Below are 18859 nucleotides of genomic sequence, written 5' to 3'. Positions count from 1 at the left end.
CTCTCTCTCTCTCTCTCTCTCTCTCTCTCTCTGCAAATGTAAACATGTATCCTGTGTCAGAGAAGCCTTATTATACTATTGAGATACATGGAAATGAACAGCAGGACAATATAAAAGTGTGCACATTGCCTGTAGGTAAAAAGGGAATTTCTTTTAGAAGATCAAACTTGAAAACCATGAAAGTGGTCACAGCAAATCCACTTGGCGACTCTTCATAAGGCATGAGTCTTTTCTGCTAAATGAGGTCTTCTCAACTAAATGTATTGCTACTGTGACTGAAAAAAATCACATCCATTGTGTGACTTACAGTCTACTTTAACTCTTAGCATATTTTTTTAAACTCTGCACAGTGAAAAGTTTTCACAAAAGGTTTAAAATGTCTGAATACCATAACTGTCCAGCTGTTTGAAGAAGAACAGTGGCCATTGTCGCATTAGAGACAGATCAGAGACTCAAACAACTTTTTTTTAGCGGCTTTTACGGAAGATATAAAAAGGAAGATCATTAAAAAAAAACTCATCTCCTTATTACAATTGTTAAGAACAAAGAGAAAGAGTTCATCCAACTATTTATAAAACACTGTTCCTTCGGCTAATATTAGCGGTACACAGTACTGATTCATACACAAAAACCATGATTATTCATTCATTCATTTCTGAATGTTCTGTTAAAAAAAAAACAATTGGGCAAACAAATGAAAATACATCCAATGTTTGCATTTGGAAGAATCATGAATATTTTATCAATCATAGCAGATGATAATGACAACAAAAGCATAAACTCACCGGTTTCAAATCATTCTCAAAAACTGATAAAGGAAACCAAATGAAAAATAAACAACCCAGGTATTAAGAAGAGAAATCAGAAATTAAATTCTCTATTGAAAAAAAAATCTGATGTATGATAATCAATCACAGAAAACAAAAGCATCTTTTTTATTTTTTTTAACCACCTGCACTAACCACCAGATTAAAAAAGAGGTTTTCTGAGTGATGGTCATCTGAACCAGCCAGATGACGTGTGCAAATAAACAAGAATCCATCTACTACATTTTACATCCCGGAAGACCTCATATCTCAAACGAATGTCAGAAGTGACACAGAATGAGAGAAAGATAACATGGTTTCATCTTATACTATTATAAATGCAAAAGTAAGACAGTTAAATCTCTCTTTAATGGATTTTCTTTTTTCTATACGTTCTGACAATTAAGACCCTTGTAAGATGTTGTTTTTCGAGGGTAAGTTTCATGGCATTCAAAGGAAATATAATTTACCGGACAATAAACATTGCAATATGTTGAAATGACACATAACAAGTATGGATGCCTGACGAGACAACAAGGTAAATCAAGGAGTAAAATGACCCAGAGTTTGCTTGGATAAGATGGGTTTTAAAGACAAAGCGTTCGCCTTTTTCCAGAACAGTTTTTTCTTTGTCTCTCATTACAAACTCAGTTCTCCAGCCAGAAAAAAATACTTATTTCTCTATCAAATCAGGACTCAACAGATGTAACACAATAGACATATTTAACCAAGAGACTAAGTTGTGGCAGAAATCATTCTGAGTTGCAAAGAATTGTTTTGGAAAAAAAAAAAGGCTAAACACCGCCTATCTCACACTGAGGGTGATCATAATCCCTAAGAATAGCAAACAGACAAGAGCTTCAAATGATCCCATTGACATCAAGGCCTGTACCGATTGAGAATACACTGAATAATTACTGGTTCCTGAACTAATTGTACAATTCCTATGTAACTTTTATTTCAGAAAAAATGTCCATACACAGCTAGACTATCTTAAGAGTTGAGTATGTTCTGTTCCAAGTTATCTGTGCATAACTGAAGTTCATTTGCGTGAACTTTTCCCGATGAACCTGAAAACAGTTTGTTGATATGGATATTTTTTATTTGTAATCAAATCAAGTCTACATTTAGTCCAGGACCAATCCAACAACTCCTGTAGAAATATTGCATTATATTTAAAAAAATCGTACCAGTCTTATGTGCAACATGTTAAACATTCGTCTGACAATATATACAGAGTTGCACTGTGTTCCTATACATTTTGCATATGCTACACAAAGCGAAGTCTACCTCATTGAACACCATAAAGGTAGCTTAGACTTTAAGTCTCCAGTGGCAGCCATGTAAGCTCACTGCAAAAAGTTATCCAGAGAAGGGCAGCGACAGGACGCTCATGTCAAGTAATACATAATAATAATACATAAATGCCCCACAAGTGACACAAAACCAAGTTTAACATTACACTCCAAACCTTCATTCAAAGGTTGATTAAGACATAATGATTTCATTCCAAGTAGAAGACCACACAATGGTGTGTTCATTTTAAAGTTTCATTTGTGATTTAAAAAAGTCAACATTAAAAGCAACACTAGTGGTTGCAGAAGTTTGTAAAATTCCCATTGAGCCACTCCCCGTGTGTGCTGTGTGTGTGGCAGCATCTCTGTGCCACTCGGTTAACAAACTATACATACTTTTTTTTTTCTTTTTTTTTTACATATGTTATCACTTTGTTCTCATTCATAGATTGGGGGATTGAGTCTTGAAGAAGTCAGTGAAAGCTTGTATCCACTAACAGAAGCTTCACCGGCTGACAGTGAACATGTGTGCAGAGTCGGTGCTCAACTAGTTCAACAGGACACTTGAGTCACATTATATGTTTCTAAACCTAGCTTGAGATGTTAAACCTATATAATCTGGAGAGTGTTGAGAGGTGTGTAGGTCCCTTCTTCTGCTGTTATATAGTCTCCATTCTCCGCCAGTTATGCTCTTTCTCTCTCTGTTTCATTTCCCTTTTCAAAGTACTGTTGTAAAGGACATCTGACCTTTGACTTGTAGGCTCAATGAACCCTGGGATTGGATTCAAAGAGCATTAGAAATACAGTAGAGCAGGCTTATAAATGCCAAACGAATCTGATAAAACCGTTTGGCCGATTAGGCAGCATAATAGCAACTTGCTCCACATAGCAGCAGGGACTGTAGTAGCTGCCCGGCACCATTACCACATGGAACAGTGTTCCAGGAAGTAGCAGGGACTACTGGAGCCTGCAGCGATAAACAGTCAAGACAGTGACAGTGTTGACAAACCGTATACTGCTATGACCCATGAGCAAACCAATGCTGGACTTGAGCTATCCCGCTCTGTATCTGGCCGATGTAGAAGTCCGCATTTCTGGAGAAGTCCTGACAGACTGAGGAGTGGACATCTCCCAGGGCGCAGTAAAGAGCGGTGCCGCCTATACTGATCACGACGGTAACCAGACAAAGCAGGAAGAGAAGCAGGCAGGAGTCTCCACCGCCAACATCTACAGAGAAAGAGGAACAGAGGGAGAGACATGGTGGATGGAAGTTAAAGAGCAGTCGATAGAGAGATGTTTCTAGAATTCATCTATTATGTTTGACAATAGCACATTTGGTGTGTGTTTCATTGTCTTAAAATGAACCCTGCCAACATAACTTATTAAATCATCGCTTTAATGAGGCAATACATGTTCATGTTCTATGTTTATGGAGAGATACGAATCCATGACTCGTAAGCAATAAACACACCCTGCTCATAGCCGTCATCAGGGACTTTGAAGCGGACACGTCTTTTGGCAGGGATGTTTTCAAGTTGGGTCTCTGAGCTGGCAGACACACTCATGTTGTCCACACAAACATGGCGCTTCTTCAATATGGAGACAAGGCCAGAAGCAGGGGACATCTGACGAAGAAAAAAACAACAATAAAATGTTAGAATGCATACATCAGCAATTTATACCAAACTACAGTTTGATCTATCTTTTTATCTTCATACACAAACAATAAAAATGTAGTGTATGTGTGTTTTACAAAGGGTGCACTTCACCAGCCATGTCCACCAGGTGTCAGTATAACACACAATCGCAGTATTCAACTTTAAATCGCATGATCAACACCCCCTCCAACAGTTTCCCTTGTCAGGATATATAGTCAGTATATAGTCATACAATATCAGGCACGGCTTCCCTATGAGAAAAGTTGAACATTAGACCTCCAACTATTATCTGTTTATCTGTGTTTCCCCTGCCGTTATTTTAGGGGGGTGGTTTGCCCCCTGAAGAAACCCCCCGCCCTCTTGTAATTTTCTTTATAGCGCCAGATCACAAAACGTAATTTAAGGTTGTATTTCCTATAGAACAGGTTTACACCTTGTTCTGTTATTGAACAAACTAAACAGACATATTTTATTGATCATATCTACACAACAGCTTGTAATTTCTGTCTCTACGTGCTCACGCTTTAACACTTCTCCACTGATCTCTGTATCACGCACAGCAGAGCTCCGCCCTGATGAGGACAGACACTTGCGTGCACACAGGTGAGCACTGAGCACAGTCACAGCGGCGGACAGAGAGCGTCGAAAAATATGTGGCGTGAAAAGTAGACAATTATATCTGCGTTTTAGACGCTCTCAGAGTGAAGATGGCAACAGTAATGCTCCTGAACCCAGAGCAGCTCTTCGTGAGGTTTTCTCTGCTGTTCCGTCTCACAAAACAGAAAACAGATCTCAGATCAACATGGAGCATGAACTGAGAGCGGCTGTATCAAGTCTACAACCCCGTTTTAAAAATATTTATAGAAGAAAGCAGCTTACTACAGTCACTAATAGTGGACGTGATGGCTCACACGTGCACTAATTCTGTTTTGTAAAAAAAAAATATTTTATTGTTTTCCACAATGAGCTATTTAGTAGTAACTACATATTAGGCTTTTTTTGCAGATATAGAAGGTTATTTTTCTAAGTGATTGCAATTTTTTAATTTTATTTTTTTAAAATAGAGTAATCTGGTTTACCTGAAACTGGTTGCAATGTTCTTTATTCTGTTATCTATAAAAGCACAGATGGAGTCACAAAATGATTTTATTTACAGTAAAAGTTTGAGAACCACTGTTTTAAGTGTTTGTGTCAGTGTCATCGTCACCAACAGCCCTCCCCACCCCCACCTCCCACAAAATGTCTTGTCAGTCCAAATACTACAGGTACTACTGCTTACAAAACATCTCCCTGGCTGCGCTACATCCTGTCTTTGATAAAAGTGGGCCACTTCCCCAGTTACCATTGTGTCTCAGTTCTCTCTGTCTCTGCTCCATGCACTAAGCATCACCATGTCTCCACATGTCTTTCAGGTATCTCTCACTGAAGGTGAACACTTAGGCTACTTATTCCCAAAATTAGATTCAAACAAATCGAAAGGAAAAGATAATTTATTTGAAGTAATACAAACCCCAGCCAACCTCATGCCTTTTTGGCAAGCAAACCAAAACAAACCATATTCTTTTACATTGAGATGTTTAATTATGGTCATAGTCATCTGCCAATTCAGTAGACATTGCCCAACCCTAGTATAAACCATTCTGAATTTATTATATTAGAATAATAACACAATAATCCTGCTGGATGCTGAAATTGCAGGTGCATTACACACTACGTGACATGTCTAGTTTTCTTCTTTTCTCTAAATGTCCAATTTTCTCAGTATATAAGGTTTAAATGAGTGCATATCTATGAAGCGAGTCCCGAGTGTGAGGTATCACAGTAATGGCTACAAAACGCCATTAGGGCCGCCATGCTGTCCTAAACTAATACTACAAAACACACACACACACACACACACACACACACACACACTCTGGCATGCACAGCAAAGAATGATAGTGTACACACCTCCTCGACACTGATGAGTTTTGCCATGTTGTCCAGTGAGGAAGCTTCTTTGATGGTGTCAACTTGCTCTACTTCGTCGTCGTCGTCATACTCCTCTTCATCCTCCTCCTCCTCCTCCTCATCCTGTTCCTCCTCTTTCACCTCCTCACCCTGCTCTTGGTGCTCCGTGTGAGCCTTTTGAGGACGGCGGGCCTTGTGCAAGCAGGCTTTATCACTCTCCTGCTGTAACAAGAAAATTTAGTTATAACTTACATAATATAGAGCAATGGAGACAGTAACCAAATTTGTCGCCCTGTAGTTTGAGAACACAATTTGGAAGCCATTCAAATAAAAAACATAAATTGTACACCGTAGAAATCTGATAAATTATAGGAAAGTTGTTTCAAGGAAATGGTAATCTGGAACAAAGGAAGTGATACATTATTTATTTACGGAAGTAGCAACACTGGTTTAAGACATATAGAGGATACTGGTCCTGACACTGGTGACACAATTTATTTGGCAAATACTTTCAGGAAACAGAAACAAACTAAGCAAACAAACCAGAAACTCGCAGATGACGTAAATAACAGACTTTAAAACATTAATTGCATTTCTCTACATTTATTTTGAATTACAAATTCGGAGATGTACCTGGGTCTCCTCATGCAGTTTCTCCTCAGCTAGGGTGTCAGGGTGCATCTGTTGTAGCTCCACATCTGCCCCACTGGTTAGAGTCTCTACAGGGAGAGCTTTCTGACATAGAGCAGAGTCTTTTTCTTTCTGCCTCTCCTCCTCTTCGTCCTCATCTTCCATCTCCAAAGCCTCGGCTGCCTCCTCCACCTCCCTCCCGTCTTCCCCCCCTTTTGCCTCCTGTTCCTGTGTGGGACCTAAATCTCCTCCCTGCTGCTCTGCGGGCTTGGACTGATCCATTTCTCCAGCTGTAGAGGGGTGTAGTCCATTTCCTATAACTGAGATGGTGTATTCTGCCCCTCCCTCTGCCTCTCCTCCCTCTCTGTTGCTGCTTTGCTTGTCACTCAGCTGATCTCCATGGAAACAGTCCCTGTCTGGGTCTGACCTGCCCTTTTCTGAGATCTCAGGGGAATGAAGCCCTTCGGTCAAACTACTGGAAGGTATAACTGGATGGCCGCTCTGCTCCATCCCTTCGTCAACCTCATGGACTGGATGAAAAAGAGACACAGAGAGTAAAAAAGTAGAGTGTGTTGTTATTTTAAGCCATTAGTCCATGTGAGCCTTCCCTCCCTCGTTGACGTAATTAGAATCATCAATGAATGGTCTTGTAGCTTCGTCACTGTGATCTAAACACTCAACAAAGTCATGACTGTTTTCAGTCCTGGCTCCTCAATGGTGGAATGAGCTCCCCATTGACATCAGGACAGCAGAAAGTCTCTAAATCTTCCGCTGCAAACTAAAAACACATCTTTCCTAACTATACCTTGAATAAAGAAAGTAGCACTTTCTAGCATTTTAGTAGCACTTACTGATAGCACTTTGTAGTTTTGCTTTCTTGAAAAAATTGTACTTTCTTGATTCTTGTTGTTCTGAGTTTTTACTCTTGGTTGAATCCACTTATTGTTAGTCGCTTTGGATGAAAGCGTTAGCTAAATGAGATGTAATGTAACGGTCTACATTGACAAGGATTTCATTGCTATATGCATGAAGAGCTGCTCTCTAATACAAACTCAAGGGGCTCAACAGACCAACATTAAACCTCAAAAAACATATTTACAGTAGTTACCCTTAAAGTGTACTTTGCATAGGGAGCTGTATGTATTCATTACCTGAAACGTGTGTATGCATCAGTCACACATTTAACTTTAGCAAGGAAACCGCAAATTATACGTGTGGCAAAAAAAACTGACAAACAAAAAAGCAGACAGTATGTAGCCTTTAGCTGAACCCAGAAAAGTAAACAAGGTAAGTCTGATGAACATCAAAGTCCACCCTAGTCCATCCAAGTACACCATGAAAATTACTTTTAATTTAATAATCAGAGTTTGCAAAAGTGTGTAAAAGCAGTTTGATTGTGAGTATTTTGACAAACAAGTTTAATTTGTCTTTTAGTGAAACCGTGGATTGAACCGACCCTGAAGTACATCAGCCGTTCCCATGTTTAAAGCCATATGAATGAAATTTCTCAATCATACATTTGATCTGACTTCTGTATAGAGTTCATTTCAGGTCCACTTACCAACTGAAAATGTCAACTAAATCAGTATATGCGGCCAACGACTCAATCTCTTTTTGGTTGAAAGCTAAGTAAAGCCAGTAAGTGGACTTCCTACTTTGACATTGATACACCAACTCACTCACCTGAAGTACCTAACGGCAGTGCACCACCTTCTTCAAATGGAGACCTCAAAAAGTCCAGTGACGCACACTGTACACAAACAAAGAAATATATGCATTACATGTACATACACTACATAGTTTAGTAATTATGTTGTATACGAATCTTATATGCATGCACATTCTCTCTGACACACACACACACACACACACACACACACACACACAAAGATGAATGTCTTACCACAGCATCTCTAGCTCCTGGTCTATGAACAGAAGAGAGAGAGACAGAGTGAGATGGTGAAAGTATTGAAGGTCTGTTCTTGGCTTGAAGAAGTGAGAGATGGGTGACCCCGCTCTACTCTTCCAATCTAATATTAGCTCGAAACACATTTCCCTGGCTACTACGTGTGTGTGTGTGTGTGTGTGTGTGTGTGTGTGAGAAACCTTAGGAGTGTGATGGCTCAAATGTCTGAAAGTGCAGCAGCAGCAGCAGAGGACCATGTGTTTAAACTATCACTGCAGAGCTCAAAACACACAGAAATCCATGTCAGACGAACACACACACATACTCCCACCTGTCTGGGAACACACAGATTAAGCAGGTGCATATGTTTTGAGACGCTGTGTTGTGTATCTGAAAGGCATACTTTTTGACTTAAGTCACTTAATAGGACTTCCTATTTTAAAATGCCACGATGGCCTTTCCTTGACTAATTTGCATGAGCACACTCCACAACAAACACAAGTATGCTCACACACACACTTTTTATGACAGAAGCACAACAGTAATGAACATGCAAAGTTACCTTGAATGATTGTGTTGTAAAATCTAGATGTTCTAGATTGTTTCAACAACTTATAATTATGTCACCACATAAGTGGGTTAAATAATGTATATAAAAGACATATTCTGACATGTGGGTCACTATACTTGAATACAATCTTACAACTCGAGTAAGACGAGAACAACCAGTCCATCTGATCTATTTTCCTTAAGAGTAGAAAGACCAAGACAAAAAATGTGGAAACCACCTTGCTCAGTTTTAAGTTAGTAAATAAATCTAAAGTCGTCCAATTTACACCTATCTTGTCTATTTTAGTCACAGAAGAGCTGTAAGGGGTTTTATATTAGTGATTTCTTGGCGACAATTTGCTAAGTGGAAGGACTGTGTGCAGCCAATGGAAATGGTGGAAATGGCAAAAAGGTCACAATTTACTATCAAACTATTGTTCTCATGCATGTTGGTGACTAGTTTGCTAATTAACAATGAAATAAAGATGTATACTATCTGCAAGTTCCTCTCATGCTTTTTTATATTTTACCGGCACCACAAAAGGTTTTTTAATGCATCATTTTGTTTGGTTTCTTCACCACGATTACATACTAACTCTTCAATTTAGAAACTAAATCACTTTAAATTTGACATGATCATATGAATGCATTCAAATTTAGTTTGTCAAGCACTCATGCCAGTTCAGCGTTCTCTTCAACAATCCTCGTGAGCTTGCTTTGAATCTGGGGGGCAGGGCAAAGAGAGACAACCCTCTCCAATATTTTTTATTTGCGCAGGGCAACAGATTTTATTTGGGATATAAAATGTAAGAAATTATCCCTTAAATATTAGTTTTCCTTTAACCTTATTGGATGCTCCAGCTAGCCGTACCGCAACAGCATCTATAGAAAAGAAGAAAAAAATCAAGCCAGCGGCTTGCTGGGTTTTTGTAATGGATGGTTCACGTGATCACAGTTTTTTACGATGTTGCTGTTGCTGTGCTGCTCCGTCTTGTCTGCCTTTGCACCGTCAGAAACCTCATATAAATTATCAGTGCGTAAGAAAATGTGCCGGGAGCGCGTGTGAACAATGCCATCGAATGAGACTCGAGGACAATTTCCAACACTGAACAGTTACGTGAACTGATACATGTAGAGCTGAGAATTATATGCACAGCTACAATTTTATGTGCACTACAGTGCAAATGCACATGCTATTTCAAGCCCTGGAAGAGTACACACACACACACACACACGTACACACAACACACACACACCGTCTGTGTGTCTGGCAGATGTTTTTTAGTGTGTCCAGATGTTGGGTTGCCCGGTCGAAGAAAGAACTTGTACACCGACTCTCTGAGAGACATGGAGACACACAAAGATGCAGGGAGTTAAAAGCATTGTTACAACTATGAGGCAGCCTTTAAGAGCTGAGCTGCCCTGTAAGCAATACAAATATGAATGCAACATAGGTCAATTATCCTGAATGTTTCCTGATGGAATATACATTATATGATCACTAAAACTACATTAAATATACATTATTGGGATCCAGTGGATGAGACACAGACACTGCAGTCATACTGTTTAGCAGTTTTGTGCTTCATAGCTGTGCATGTGGACAAATACAATGACAAGGATGATATTCAGAAATATGTAAAGTGTATGTGAAGCTGTCATATAGTACACAACTTATTTATTTCACAAATGGTTGTATGTACTGCATTGTGATATTGTATTCTTGGTATGTGAATATCTCTGATTATTTAATATAAGACAACTTCTTCTACAGCTTTTTTTTTTGAGACGCCCAAATCCCAATAAACACATTGGTATTACAAATACAACAAAACATATTTTGTTACATAGAGAGGTATGTACTGTACATAAGATAGTGTAAATATGCATCTGATGTAGGTGTGTGGTGCGCATGTATGTTACCCCACTGTTCTTCTAGTGCATTCAGGTTGTGCAGTACTCTCTGGTGATAGAGTCTCTCTAGTTGGATGCACCATAATGCCCGCTGGTCTGAACATCACAGGTTAAGAACGACATCAACTTAAACACAAACACAGTACAACAAGCCTGACAGAGTACGGTTTATTTTAAACAAAAACATAAATTAAGAGAAAGACAGAAGAAGGCAGGGGAAAAGGGGTAAACAGTCAGGCCAGAGATTAAAAAAAAAAAGAAGTAAAAACACTCCAGAACGCAGTCTCTCATGTTTATGGAGAACGCAGTCTCTCATGTTTATGGATACGAGCAGCCAGAACACAATCCGTCTTTGACATGGATGAATGCCTTTTCTCTCTAAGTAACCCTATGTACATGCCTGACATAGCTTAGCTAGCTCTCCCTTCTCTTTGACTCTTTTATTTCTTCCCTCTCACTGTGTCTCTTTCCTCTGAATCAACCTGTCAAAACTTCCAATTCTTTTGCATGCTTGCCTTCTTTCTCCCTTACACCTACTTCATCTCATACTCTCTCTTTATTGACTGCAAGTGTGTGAGTATATTTTGTATAAGAGCGTCTCTTTTTGTAAGTGTGTCTGCAAATAATTAATGTAGTGTATGCATGATACAGAGAAGATCAAAGAACCTTTTTATTTGCAAACATTTAGAAATTTCAAATGATTGGCATCATTTAATTTTACTACAACTGATATCCAATCAAGGCAAAGGCTTTGTTTATGAATGCTGATAATCATTAATTTACTGTAAAATTAACTTGGAAATTAGCTTTCTTTCTTTTTCACCTGGTTAATCATCTTTCCTTCGTGTATGCGTCTTCTTTCTGCCTCTTTACCTTGCGAGTCTCTAAACAATTTGCATAAGCCAGATTAGAGGCAGGTACTTTCCCTCTGTGTTCTACCTTCTGTAATTACCCCTCTTCACATTCTCTCTCTCCCCCTCTCTCTCTCTCTCTCTCCCCCTCTCTCTATCCCCCTCTCTCCAAGTTCTTTTCCACTCTATTCTCCTCTGTCTTTTTTTTACCACTCCGTATGTAAATCTGAAGTGTTAGTGCGACAAGTCACTCCAAATCCTCAGGCTCTTACTCCAGTGTGTGAAATAATACAGATGGAAAAACATAAAATAAAATTGCCAAAAAAAAGTGCAGAATACCAAGCAGTAAGGTTAGCAGACCGGAGGTACGTTTATACCACTCATAGCACAACCCATTCCAAAACACACAGCAACATAATAAAAAGGATACAGTCTTTGTGAAGGACAAAGGCCTCGGCAATCTGCAGAGATAGAGAAAAGACATTACAACTTTAAATCAAGTGCATGCGCTTTTTTATGCTTTCATCACATCAGTTATGTCACAGAAGCTACCAGGAAAAGAGGGCTTGAATGGGGTTTGAACCCAGACTGAAACTATTCTTCATGCACAGTAATTCTCAACTATGACACAAGATAACAATCTAAATCAGATCTGACAAAGTAAAGGATAACAGGGAGAAAAAAACACCAATATAGAACGTAGAACCATAACACTACGAAGAGCTATAACTGTTCTGACACACTGACTTCAATCATTAACTATGACAGACAAAAACTTACTCTGATATGAGAAACCTAAGAAAATAGTTAAGCAAGTCCTTTGCATTTAGAAGGAAAAGAGTGAAAATGAGAGTGAAAAATAAGACACATAGCAAGATACAAAAAACCGAGAGACTATGACACTCTACCTCTCTTTAGCAAGTGTCGCTTTCATGCTGCTCAGTTGATCTCAGAACAAGAGTGTGTGTGTGTGTGTGTGTGTGTGTGTGTGTGTGTGTGTGCGTGTGTGTGCGTGTGCGAGAGAGAGAGCGTGTGTGTGTTTGAGAGAGAGGAGGAGGAGGAGGAGGAAAGGAGCACAAAAGGCTCTCACATTTCTAATGAAGAGAGGGGCAGTGACGACTGAATGACCTCTATAGGTAACTCTACTGATGCAACTCAGCAATAAAGTTGGAAAGAGTATAACATTGTCCTGTCTTTTCAATGTAGTTGTTAGGATTCTTATTAATGAGACTTCATAAAGAGAATAAACAACAACCTTACAAAGTGTTAGCAGCTTTAAGTTCCTGGGAATAAGCATCACAAACAACCTGATGTGGTCCTCACGTATCACACAACTTGTTTACCCTTGTGCAACCCTGTCGTACGTTGAAAAACATTGAAAAGAAGGATAGGGCAGATTTTAAGATTCATTTTCTAAAAAATAACATGATTACATACACAGTGAAAATGTGAAAATATATACATTTACCCATTTCTGCGTATGATAATGTGATATTGGCACATTATGTTTGTGAACTAGGAACATTCTAGGAAACTAGGAAATTCACAAGTGATTACACTGTTGACAGGGATACCTTTGTCATAACATGTTTTTAATGAACTTTGAAGACATTTGTCCATTCTTTGGCCCTCCACGCTGGCTTTCTCAGCTGGTTTTCCAACAATTCCTATTTATGCTACTGTGTTGGTTTTAGTTACTTTCAAACTAATTTGTGACCTCTGCTTCCCTCCTCTTTTGAAAAGCACTGAACTCGCTGCCAAACTATGGCTCACTAGCCTACACTACTGATGTTAAGTTACAATACATATAAGGCTATGGCCTAATTATAATTTGAACAAAAGTAAGCTGTATTTGATGTATTATAGTGTATTTGAATTATTGTACTGTATTTTGGAACAGAAAATACAATTTAGTAAATAGTCTTGTTCTTTAGTTTATATTGATATCACAAATATTTTAAAAAAAAATAGATGGATAATCTGCAGACAAAATAAAGAAAAAAATAGGGTTATAATAATAATCCACTTATAGCATTCAAATTGAGTAAGGCATATGAGCTCATATAAGAGCTTTCCACTGAAATTGCTTTTGATGGTTAGTTAAGATCAGACCTGCAGAGAGAAACACACAAAACGCACACGCGCACTAAAACACAGCTCAGGTGTGCCTGGTGGAGACATGTAACTCAAACTGACAGAAATATTCACACACCCTAAAACATGTCTAGTCACGCATGTCTGTGTGTGAGAGGTGGATCATGCGTGCAGGCCTGTGTTTGGATGCTGAAGTCACTCATGCTTTAGGGTACAAAGTGTCTTTTAGATTATTGGGTTGAGTAGACAACAGTGATTTTATAACTAGTGTGAGAGAAAAAATGTGAACAGACTAAAATGACAGAAAGAAAAAGGAAGAAAGAAAGAAAGAAACCATTAAAGACTCAAATAATTGTTAAAAGGTGAGTGACTGCCTGGTTTGGTGGTGATAAACTGTTTGAGGTATCTGACATACTATGCCACAAATAAAACAAGAAGAGTTACCTGGTGAAGGTACTGTGGAAGGTGAATGTCATCTCCTCTTTGTGCCAACTCCTCCAGAGACTCCAGCGGGGCAGGGCTTGGAATAAGCCCTGCAGCGCAGGTGGAGACTGAAAGACAAGAGGGCTCTGGAGTGGAGGTAATGTGTTCCCATTTTGAGGTGGTATTGGCTTCTGTACCAGTAGTCGTAGGCCCTGTGGTGAAAGGAAGGGATTTTGCTGTTGCACTCATAGGAGTGGAAGCAATGGAAGTGTTGCACATCTCGGTGCAAGCAGATACTGTACATGTCTCTGCTCTTGAGGGGAACCCTCTTGTGCATGTGGGCCCATAGTTTAAGTGCGGCTTTGTCGATGAGGTAAGATGTCCTGGAGTGAGGTTAGTATTTTTTGCCGTCTTGCCTGTAGCTTCTGTGATACATGTAGGCCCAAGTGGGCTGGCGTCTGAAGGTGAAGTTAATGTAGGAGAATCTATAGGCCATGTGGAGAAGGTGGACCCTGTGGTGGTGGCCACTGCGTCAGTGATATGAGAATCCACTTTGAGATCGATCTGACTCATTTCCACTTGACTGGCGGGATGCGCCGTTTTTGGGCTGACCACTGGAATGACAGGGGATGTAGGCTCTGGACTGGTCGTAGGGCTGAAAGGATACAGAGTCTCCAACAGACTGCCTATAGAGGAAAAGAAAGACAGCGCCAAACACATGACATGAGAGAACGCATAACCATGAAACTGCATGACTCCAAACCAGCTGTCTAAAACTCCTGAAGACACGGGTGTATAAGGGACTGTGCTGTGGAAGAGCTCCCAACATAGATACAAATGTCTTTACATTATGTATTGTATTAATAATATTATATTCAATATCTGCCAATAAACCTCCTTAAATGTGACACAGAATTCCTTCAAGCAAAAAAGCGTCTTTGTGTACTATGAAAAGCGCTATATGAGTTGAAACTATTATTATTATTGTGATTATAAAAACAAAAAAATCCAAACAAGTGACTACCACATTTGTAAGTTTACCCTTTTCCTTTAGCTATAGTATTGGATGCTATCTAAAGCTTTGGAATTGGGTGTTCATTTTTATAAATTTAGCCTAACTGTCTAACTTCTGTTACGGTATATTTTTTCTGTCCTCCATTAAATATTGTTTCACACTGACAATGAATCTACATGTAGTATAAAAGGGGTCGCTCCCAATGACGATCCCTGGCAATAATTTTGCAACACTGCTCGCTGTATCTGTTAGCTTGTTGTGGTCTTCTACTGCCTCTAAGGGGCTTAAAGAGTATTACTGCAGGCAAAAGATAAGACAGAACGTTGTGTCTGTGAAAGTGTATGTTTTTGTTTATGTTCCCTACCTGTCTCTGAATAGGAGGAATCTGTCATTGGAGTTTCAGGAGACTGGCAGCAAATTAGACAGCTTGAGTCCTCTGATTCTTCTTCTTCCTCCTCTTCTTCTTCTTCTCCTCCCTTCATCACTTCATCAATGTCTTCTTCATCCTCCTCTCTGCCTCTCCCTGTGTTGCCCTCCTTTCCGTGCACCTCCTCTGAGTCCTTCCCATTATTGTTGACAGGTTTTTTTTGGATAAGTCCTCCCCCCTCTTCCTTTTGTGAAGGGGAGAGGCTTTGAGTCTGTGCGAGCACGTTAGTCTCGTTGAGATTTCGTGTTTGGGCGGTGAGAGAATCAGGATTGAGAAGGTTATCACAGAGGTCAGTCCCACCCACCTGAGATTGTGACATTGCTCTGTCCTCCCTCTCAAGCTGACCTAGAGATAAAATAAAAGATTGGTTGAAGTTCCAAAAATATTAATAAAGTAAGAAAACCAAAGATCCATTAAATTCCTATGATTTACTTTGATCCATATATAAAGGTCAGCTGCAACTTAAGACAAAGCAACATAGAAAAAAAACTTGCATTCTTAACAGCTTTCAGTTAATGTTACTTTCACTGTAAATAACATTCAAATAGTATTTGTACCGTAGTTTTAAGGTTAGTGTACTTAAATATGTTGAGCGTATGATTTATGTTGTACTTTTGTGACATTTAAAACACTCACCACCATGATCCATCAGGCAACACCCTCACGATGTTTGAGCTTTCAGCATGAAAGTCTACACCAGCTATTAGATAAGCCCTTCTTCAAGTCTGCAAAGATAAGGAGAACAAGACAAAAGACAGGCATATTTTAATGCCAGAAGGCATGAGAAATACAGAGTCAAACTCCACTCAGAGGAACCAGAGAGAGAGCGAAAGGGAGACACACAAAACAAGTTTAGCATCATTCCAGAGTTTTAAAAAAAACCTAGTGCTTAAAGATTTTTTTTTCTTTTTTTAAGTGTCGCAGTCTTACCAACTCCTTGTTAAACCTGGTAAAATGCCAAAGTTATAAAATGCAATACATTATATTGCCCATCCCTATTTATATCCAGTAGAAAGACAGAGTACTAAACTGCAATGGAGTGCTGCAGGAATTGAGGATACAAACTACGGCCCCAAAAATGCTTATAGTATTTAACAACATTTTTAAGACAGTAAAAAGTATAACATTGTCAAAGATAGGATTTATTGCAAGGCGGTTGCAAAGGGTTGCAGTAGGTCGTGAAACTGGTAAATCAGCGTACAGCACAAATCAGTATAGTGCAAGAACATGCTTTTTTACTTTACTGCTTTACTTACGTTTACAGTTTCCTCAGCAAGAAATTCAACAGAAAAACTGACAGATTCAATCTTTGCATAATACCGAGATTGCCCAAAACAGCCAGCCTGCATTTAAGTTAGTGGCACAACCATAAACCGCATGCACTGTATAACAGACTTTCACATATATGCGGTGTATTTTAATGTTTTGAAATCAATAAAACTCTGCTAATAAAACTATTGTACTTTTCTATGAAAAATGCCTTTCACAAACACACAAAGATGCCCCCTCTTAAAACACTGCACTGACTTTGCCCGTTATCTTTGGCTAAAATATGCATGAACGTATTCTTTGCCAACACTCATTTATACATTCAACAACTGGTTAACTATTGATGGTAATATCTTGACTCCAAACCCTAGATATCTATTCCAGGCTAATGTAAGCTTATCTCAGAGGAATATAGCTGTTCTGGTTTCCTGCAACACTAAGCTAATTGTTCTTCCTGTAAGCCTGTACTTCCCTCTGTAACACTCAATCCAAACATTTTTTTAAAAAAGCAAACACACCTTGCACAACTTTGATTGCATGTGTGCATATTCTTACTAATATCCGTAGGGACAATCATACATATGTGTTAACAGGTATGAGTGTCTCAGAAAAATATCTTGGGAGATGAGTTCATGAACAAATCCGCACCAAGGGGATAAGAGGCTGTCTAGCAGTCTTCCTACTGCAAGCTCTTAATGTCTCTCTGGAGGATAAAATGGTCCCAGCACAACAACTGTGACATCAAGACTTATGCAACAACGTCCTTCAGGTTACACATATGGCTGTTACTGTACCTGTCATAGATCTTTCTAATGCTTTGTTTACAGTACAGTTTCCCTCCCCATCAATGTCTATCTCCCTCAAAGCCGTCTGTCCGTACAACCATCCATCCTCTCCTCTTTTTGTCTGCACCCTACTCCACAGGGGCCTATGAATAATGAAAGACAGAAGAAGGGACAAACAGAGTGGGGAATCGTCCAAAAGGACACACACAAAGTGGAGGAAACAGATCCTGTCCTGTGAGGGGCCACTACAAAGACTTGAGACAGAGAGACGGGAACATAGCGAAAAACATCGTGGCATGAACTGCCCTTGACTGTCCTGTTACGTTTTACAAATGAAATTAAGCTACACAAACGAAACAAAAAGTTAACAAATGAGACGTACAATGTGTGTAGTGGCGTGCACTCTTGACATTCAAAGAGGTGGGGCATTGGTGTTGGCCAAGTGGCCAATTTAGGCCAGAAGTCTCTCACGTTAGCTAACCAGTTAAAATGTATGTGACGTCAGTGACGGCGAACAAGATCAGAGAGAAAAAGTCTTCCCATTAGGTCCACAAATAATTAGCGCGTGTAAGACAAGTTGAAAATCCAATGTTAAAACAAGAGACGAGAGACGACACACCTGCGGTGACAGGAGACAGTGACTGTCATTTCCACAATGACACTCATCCCTTAAACCGTAACTGGTGAATTGCTAAATAAAGTGCAAGTTAATTGACCTATAGCTGGTAACAAGCTATCGTGTTAACGATACGATAACCGTAAAACACTTTACGTTACAGATTAGCTTTGTGGTCGCTATCGTCACGGGTCACGCGCGGTGTTGCTTCTACCGCTTTTGACGGACTTGTCCCGCCTCATCAGACGGATAAAGCACGTTTCAGTAGCTGGAGACGACTGTCCACCAATACCTGGAGCTACACAGAGATACACAACGCGACGGCGACAGATTAGTTGTAGCTAGCTAACGCGAGCTCGGCGAGTAATGGCACAGATCTGGCCGCACAACCGCGGACAAGACCTTTAAAACACGACGTGGCGCCGCGTTTTACTTCAGATAAATGCGCATCGTGAGCAACACCGTCAAACGGTACTTACGGCTGAGGTTGGTTGAATTGTAAAGGCTTAAGCATCACAGGCTGCTCGGGATCTCGTTGTACGTTTATGAATGTAGGTGTTACCGACAGCCAGCGGTCGTCGCTGTCATCAGGCCTGTTGGTCGACACAAGGAGCTCTGTCGCCATCTTGTGGTCACACACTGTCAGCACGTGTGGAGGCAGCAATGTTTCT

The 18859-nt window shown here is 39.7% G+C and overlaps 1 protein-coding gene across 3 annotated transcripts; it reads right to left on the bottom strand.

Annotated features, from left to right (window-relative positions):
- Window positions 1-476: 476 nt before the first annotated feature.
- Window positions 477-18796, bottom strand: cnsta (consortin, connexin sorting protein a). 3 transcript variants are annotated; one of them, XM_068592292.1, is made up of 13 exons: window positions 18668-18796; window positions 16155-16243; window positions 15456-15863; window positions 14098-14762; window positions 11990-12020; window positions 10718-10804; window positions 10051-10132; window positions 8243-8264; window positions 8023-8089; window positions 6343-6869; window positions 5710-5931; window positions 3573-3726; window positions 477-3328 (listed from the first exon to the last, which is right to left on the bottom strand). In XM_068592292.1, exons 2-13 carry the CDS (start codon window positions 16165-16167, stop codon window positions 3120-3122), a joined length of 2487 nt encoding a protein of 828 aa, XP_068448393.1. In that variant the 5' UTR covers window positions 16168-16243; window positions 18668-18796; the 3' UTR covers window positions 477-3119. The 3 variants fall into 3 exon arrangements, with proteins under 3 accessions (XP_068448393.1, XP_068448567.1, XP_068448483.1); XM_068592466.1 differs by having other exon boundaries at window positions 5710-5928; XM_068592382.1 differs by lacking the exon at window positions 18668-18796 and adding an exon at window positions 18345-18417.
- Window positions 18797-18859: the final 63 nt, after the last annotated feature.

Source organism: Clinocottus analis, unplaced genomic scaffold (genome assembly GCF_023055335.1).
Source record: "Clinocottus analis isolate CAN_PGR_092001 unplaced genomic scaffold, fCliAna1.0.p SCAF_1, whole genome shotgun sequence".
Classification (NCBI taxonomy): Eukaryota; Metazoa; Chordata; class Actinopteri; order Perciformes; family Cottidae; genus Clinocottus; species Clinocottus analis.
Note: the sequence above shows the minus strand (reverse complement) of the source record. Positions and strands in the feature narration are given on the sequence as shown.